The sequence below is a fragment of the Tiliqua scincoides genome, chromosome 10 (assembly GCF_035046505.1).
Source record: "Tiliqua scincoides isolate rTilSci1 chromosome 10, rTilSci1.hap2, whole genome shotgun sequence".
NCBI classification, from domain to species: domain Eukaryota; kingdom Metazoa; phylum Chordata; class Lepidosauria; order Squamata; family Scincidae; genus Tiliqua; species Tiliqua scincoides.
The window spans coordinates 29,572,078-29,578,603 of NC_089830.1; the positions used below are offsets into that span (position 1 = coordinate 29,572,078).

A 6,526-nucleotide genomic window follows, 5' to 3' on the forward strand; every position below is an offset into this window, starting at 1 on the left:
ACCCGACCCTGCCCCGCCTGATGCTCTCGCGTCAGCTCAGCCAGGATCGTGGCCACCGCGCAGCAGAACTTCGCAGGCTGGGAAAGAGCCGGGCTTGCCCGGCTGCACGCACCGCAGGGGGCTGGAAGAGGCAGGGGAACCAGTCCGCTCCTGCACGCCCCGCCCGAGGGCTGCCTCCCTTGCGCCCAGCGGTGAACGAGCAGCCTCCTGGGGGCGGGCGTGGGGCGCGAGCTCTGGCGCCGTGGCCTTCCCAGCGAGCGCGGGGGGCGGAGGGGCTTGGGGCGCTTCCGTTCAGGCGCGGCCAGGGCTTGCTGTCCGGTGGCGCCACCGCGGAGCAGGCCCCGCAGCCGGCGTATGGCTCCGCTCCATCCCTCGAAGACCCTGCGGAGTGCGGCGTCGCTTGGCGCATCCGGCCGCCGCGGCCGCCTACAGGGCCTGGGGGGCGGCGGGCCGCTGGTAGCGCTCCATGATGCGCAGGACGTCGTCCAGGATGGAGGGGCCCAGGTCGAGGTCGAGCCGCAGCAGGGACTCTGAGCGGGGCGGGGGCGTCCCGCAGCCCTCCCGGCCGTCCGCCCGGCGCCCGGCGCCCCCCGCGAAGCAGCCCTCCGACGGGGCCGCGCAGAAGGAGGTGGAAGAGGGCAGCGGGTCGCGGCGCGCCTGGACGGAGAAGGGCGGGCCCGGGGCGCCCCCGCGGAAGCGGCTCTCGGCGCAGCTCACCGACATGGAGCGCTGCGTCTGCTGCCCCCCGCCTCCGCGCGCCTCCTCCAGGTGCAGCCGTGGCGGCTTGGGGGGCGCCTGGTCCGGGCCCGCTTGGGGAGCGCCGCCGAAGGCCGGCAGGGAGACGGCGCTCTTGAGTAGGGGCCGGCAGCCGCCGCCGACCGGACAGTGGGCGAAGGCAGAGCCGCCCCCGCGACGGGGGCCCAGGCCGGGCAGCAGGTCGCGCCTGCCCTGCAGGAAGCCGAGCTCGCCGAACATGTCGCCCTCGCCGTCGGGGCCGATGTGGGCGCTGTGCCGAAAGTCGCCCAGCGGGGGGCTGATCATGTCGCCCGACAGCACGTCGCGGAGCCGCAGCTGCCTGCCCCGCCGGGGGGTGGAGGTCTTCAGGTAGATGGGCGTCTTGGCCGGCATCCCCGCGGGCCCTTGGGGCGTCCCGCGTGAAGGCCTCGAGCGCTGCTGTCGACGGGCCGGGCGGACGGGCGGGCGGCGGCCTCCTTTCCCGCTCCCACGTCCGAGGCCGCGCCCCCGCGATGCCCTCTCAGTCCGGGGCCGCTGCGGAGGGCGTCTCGCCTCCTGGGGGACACAGCAAGGGGCGGGCGCGTGAGCGGGGGCGACGCGGCGGCCCAGGAGTCCCAGCCCCTGCCCCCCACCCATTTCCTGCCAGACCGCGGTGGAGCCTCCTCCGGACAGCGGCAGGGGCGTCGTCGCAGGGCCCGGCCCCCCCCCGGAGGTTGGCCTGTCCCTCCTTCCCTCCCCAGCGGCTCAGGGCCCTCCTGTTCCTCCCTCCTGGTGGACCTTCTGCCAGGCACCTGCACGCCACCCCGGGGACAGTGCTGGGAAGTGCCGTGAGGGGGGGGCCGGGACGGGCACACCGGGACCGCGTTCTTCCCTGCCTCCAGCCGTCCCCCCGGCCGAGCTGCTTTCGCCCCCATCTCTGGGCCCGGCCGCCGCCTACCCCCACGGCAGCCCAGCGCGCAAGCGCCTCGTCCTCCCAGAGAGGCCCCGTCGGAGGCCCTGCGCAAGGAGGAGCTGGCTCCAGGGCAGAAGCCAGGCGCTCCGCAAAGGCCCGTGGCCGGCTCCCTGCCCCGCTCGGGCTGCAAATGGGCGGGGGCCGCGCGCCGCTTCACCCGAAGTGACCCGGCGAGCGGAGGACGCGCTGCCCTTACGCAACAGGCTGCTGAGCCGCGGCCTGCGCGCCTCCGCCTGCCGCCCTCGACTCTGGATGAGACCCTCCTCGCGCAGTGCCCGGAGCCCCGGCAGCGCCAGGAGACCCAGGAGGGGCCGCCTCCGTCCCTGCGCCCTCCCACCCCAGGGGAGCCCACGAGGGGACGCGAGCAGCAGCGAGGGGGCGGCTGGACCTCAGGCCCGCCCGCCCAGTCTCGGCCCAAGACCGGCCGGCCGTGCTCCGCGGCTGACCACCGCGCCCAGTCCGCCCCGACAGTCGCACACGCGTGTAAGGCGCGCCCGGGTGGGAAGGAGCTGCTCGCAGCCTCGCCCGCAGCGCAGGAAGGCACCGCGGCCCCGTTCTTCCACTGCCGCGCTTGCGCCCCCTCTAGCCCCGCAGGGCTCCGGTACTCGCCTGCTGCTGCGCCCCTCTGCTGCCCGCACCACGCCGAGGGCGCCTCTGAGGACGCCCGCCCGGCTCCGGCCAGCTCTGACGCAGAGCCAAAGCCCGGCTTAGGCCGCGCGGCGCCGCGCCTCCCCCCGCCCAGCCCTCACCTGAGACGGGGCGAGCACCTCTCGGAGCACGCGCGGGGGCGCCTGCGCCAGTCCCCGCCGGAGCCCTGCCTGCCCGGCCCTTCTGGGCACGCCTGCTCCTCAAGGGGGCCCGAGGAGGCTGAGGGGCGCCAGCTGGCATTGCCCCCCCCCCCCGCGGAGGCAAGGCACGGCCGGCGGCCCGGGACAGGAACGGCCAAGCCCGGCAGAAATGCGCGCGCCGGGCTCGCCCCACGGGCAGCAGCTGGGCGGCTGGCTGGCTGGCAGAGAGGCCTTCGGGCGGCTCCCGAGTGTCGCCCGGGCAGATTAGCGGGAGCCCGGCTTGATCCGCGCTAATCGCCCGCTCTCCCGCCCGTGTAAGCCCCTGCAGAGCCCGACCCACTTGCGCCCAAGCCGATCAAGGCCTTTGCCCAGCACCGCCACTCGGAGCAGCAGGAGGGCGCCCAGCCAGACAGTCCTGCTGCCACCGGGGGCGGGAAAGCCCCCTCCAGAGCACTGCATGGGGCCCACCCAGGCAGGCGCTTCCCTCTTCCTGGCTGCAAGCCATAAGAACAGCCCCACTGGATCAGGCCACAGGCCCATCTAGTCCAGCTTCCTGTATCTCACAGCGGCCCACCACATGCCCCAGGGAGCACACCAGATAACAAGAGACCTGCAAGGCATTATGGGAATTGTAGTTAAGAACATAAGAACAGCCCCACTGGATCAGGCCACAGGCCCATCTAATCCAGCTTCCTGTATCTCACAGCTGCCCACCAAATGTCCCAGGGAGCACACCTGATAACAAGAGACCTCATCCTGGTGCCCTCCCTTGCATCTGGCCTTCTGACATAGCCCATTTCTAAAATCAGGAGGTTGCGCATACACATCATGGCTTGTACCCCGTAATGGATTTTTCCTCCAGAAACTTGTCCAATTCCCTTTTAAAGGCGTCTAGGCTAGATGCCATCACCACTTCCTGGCCAGATACCGTCACTACATCCTGCGGCAAGGAGGGGGAACCCGGGAAACTATAGGCCGGTCAGCCTAACATCTATACCAGGTAAGATGGTGGAATGCCTCATCAAAGATAGGATCCCAAAACACATAGATGAACAGGCCTTGCTGAGGGAGAATCAGCTTGGCTTCTGTAAGGGTAAGTCTTGCCTCACAAACCTATAGAAAACCACAAAATTATAGAATTCTTTGAAAAGGTCAACAGGCATGTGGATGTGGGAGAACCTGTGGACATTAAATATCTGGACTTTCAGAAGGCATTCGACACGGTCCCTCACCAAAGGCTACTGAAAAAAACTCCAAAGTCAGGGAATTAGAGGACAGGTCCTCTCATGGATTGAGAACTGGTTGGAGGCCAGGAAGCAGAGAGTGGGTGTCAATGGGCAATTTTCACAATGGAGAGAAGTGAAAAGCGGTGTGCCCCAAGGATCTGTCCTTGGACCGGTGCTTTTCAACCTCTTCATAAATGACCTGGAGACAGGGTTGAGCAGTGAGGTGGCTAAGTTTGCAGACAACACCAAACTTTTCTGAGTGGTGAAGACCAGAAGTGATTGTGAGGAGCTCCAGAAAGATCTCTCCAGACTGGCAGAATGGGCAGCAAAATGGCAGATGCGCTTTAATGTCAGTAAGTGTAAAGTCATGCACATTGGGGCAAAAAATCAAAACTTCACATATGGGCTGATGGGTTCTGAGCTGTCTGTGACAGATCAGGAGAGAGATCTTGGGGTGGTGGTGGACAGGTCGATAAAAGTGTCGACCCAATGTGCGGCAGCAGTGAAGAAGGCCAATTCTATGCTTGGGATAATTAGGAAAGGTATTGAGAACAAAACGGCTAATATTATAATGCTGTTGTACAAATTGATGGTAAGGCCACACCTGGAGTATTGTGTCCAGTTCCGGTCGCCGCATCTCAAAAAAGGCGTAGTAGAAATGGAAAAGGTGCAAAAGAGAGCGACTAAGATGATTACTGGGCTGGGGCACCTTCCTTATGAGGAAAGGCTACAGCGTTTGGGCCTCTTCAGCCTAGAAAAGAGGTGCCTGAGGGGGGACATGATTGAAACATACAAAATTATGCAGGGGATGGACAGAGTGGATAGGGAGATGCTCTTTACACCCTCACATAACACCAGAACCAGGGGACATCCACTAAAATTGAGTGTTGGGAGAGTTAGAACAGACAAAAGAAAATACTGTATTTCTTTACTCAGTGTGTGGTTGGGCTGTGGAACTCTTTGCCACAGGATGTGGTGATGGCGACTGGCCTGGATGCCTTTAAAAGGGGATTAGACACGTTTCTGGAGGAAAAATACATTACGGGATACAAGCCATGCAAGGGAGGGCACCAGGATGCAGGTCTCTTGTTATTTGGTGTGCCCTTTGGGGCATTTGGTGGGCTGCTGTGAGATACAGGAAGCTGGACTAGATGGGCCTATGGCCTGATCCAGTGGGGCTGTTCTTATGTTATGAATCACAAAGGCGAGCCAAGTGGCCTTCTTTGTTGCAATGGTAACACCTTAAGGGTCTTTTGTTTGGTTTAAACTCTGCCCTGTAATCTGATCCAGTTGCAAGATCCTCTTGCCTGAAGGGTGTGCAATATGACCTCAGCTCTGCATTTGGTGGGCCGCTGTGAGATACAGGAAGCTGGACTAGATGGGCCTATGGCCTGATCCAGTGGGGATGTTCTTATGTTCTTACTCACTAAGGTTTAAATCCTGTTTAGCCCTGCTAAAATCCTGCTTTTATTAAGTGTGCACCTTTATTTATTCATTTATTGCTCTCACCTAGATCTTGTGTCCTAATTTACTGAAACTTTAGATTATGTTCTTAGATTAAGTTTAACTTGGGTTAAGTATAGGGTTAATTTAAACCAAGTAGAAAAACTTGCTTTCTACTTTATCCTCCTGTTTTATTTATTTTTCCAAGTGCCTGTACCTTGGGCTCTTATTCACAAGTAGGACTCTGCTCCTGCTCAGAGTAGACCTCTGTACACACTTATGTATTTATTTTTTTGGCCCTCACCTAGCTCCTGTGCCCCTATCTTGCAGGACCTTAGAATCCCTCCCTCAGGTTAGATTAGGTGCTAACTTAGGTAAAGCTAAGCTTCAATGTTGATCTAAGGTTGATTTAAGGTTAGAAGACAAAGAGTTAGAAAGAGTACACTTACCTTCTCTTCCTCCTCTCCTCATCCCTACATTGATTTAAATTTGCCTGCCTATGTAAACCGCCTTGAATAAAGTCTAAGGAGAAATCTGAGGACCAAGAAAGGCGGTATAGAAAACCTGTATTATTATTATTATTATTATTCACAACTCAGGGAGTCTTCCCTCTCCTTCTCCAAAACTCAGAGGTCCACTTGCCTTCCCCTTCTCCTCGCACAGATAGTAAACTCGTGGTGCCTTACCTGGCACTTTGTGTCCCACAGGCCACGCGCGTGACCTCATCCGCACTGCAGGAGGAAGTGGGAGCAGCCTGGCCACTGGCCGAGCTCCACCGAGGACCTTCTGGCCACAGGGAGACGGGCGGGGGCCTTGCACCCGGCCTCGGAGTCCGCGATGCTCCTCCCGCAGCACCAGGCTCCAAGGACGCCGCCCGCCCACTCGACCCCGCAGCCGAGAGCGAGCATGGTGGGGGCTGCTTCATAACCCCCCATAGATTCCACACTGGCAACCTTTGAAATCACGGCATCGTTTAATGGCAGCAACACAACCAGAGGAGTCTGGGCGACTTCACTGGAAGACAAGTGAGGGGCAGCGAGGCAGGAGCCATCAGGCGACCAGCCACCCCCCCACCCCGTAAAATGCCAGCACAAACTGTACAGAGCGGCTCTGAGACGGAACAGGCTCTGGCAGGCAATCTGCACACCCCCCCCTTCCTGCCCAACCTGGCTGCTCGCTGGGATGCGAGTGTGCAAAAGGTTGGCTCTGCACTGGAGATCCCAGCTGAACTCCTAGGACAGCAGCCTTCATGAAGGTAAGTGGCCCTCTCCCAGAGGAGACAAGCAGTGTCCCAGCCCCGGCCTCAGGCGCCACAGCTTGGGAACCTTAGGCCAGGAGGCTGCACCTGACAAGGGCCGGATTCTGCCTGTGTGTGGCACAGC

At 61.5% G+C, this 6,526-nt stretch overlaps 1 protein-coding gene across 1 annotated transcript; it reads right to left on the reverse strand.

Moving 5' to 3' along the window:
• Positions 1-426: 426 nt before the first annotated feature.
• LOC136661666 (cdc42 effector protein 2-like) lies at positions 427-1,128 on the reverse strand. Its single transcript, XM_066639033.1, has one exon. The coding sequence runs from the start codon at positions 1,126-1,128 to the stop codon at positions 427-429; it is 702 nt and encodes a 233-aa protein (XP_066495130.1).
• Between the last annotated feature and the right edge of the window lie 5,398 nt (positions 1,129-6,526).

Excerpts from the sequence above, each read along its gene's own strand:
- LOC136661666 (XM_066639033.1), bottom strand. The coding sequence starts at position 1,128 with ATGCCGGCCAAGACGCCCATCTACCTGAAGACCTCCACCCCCCGGCGG.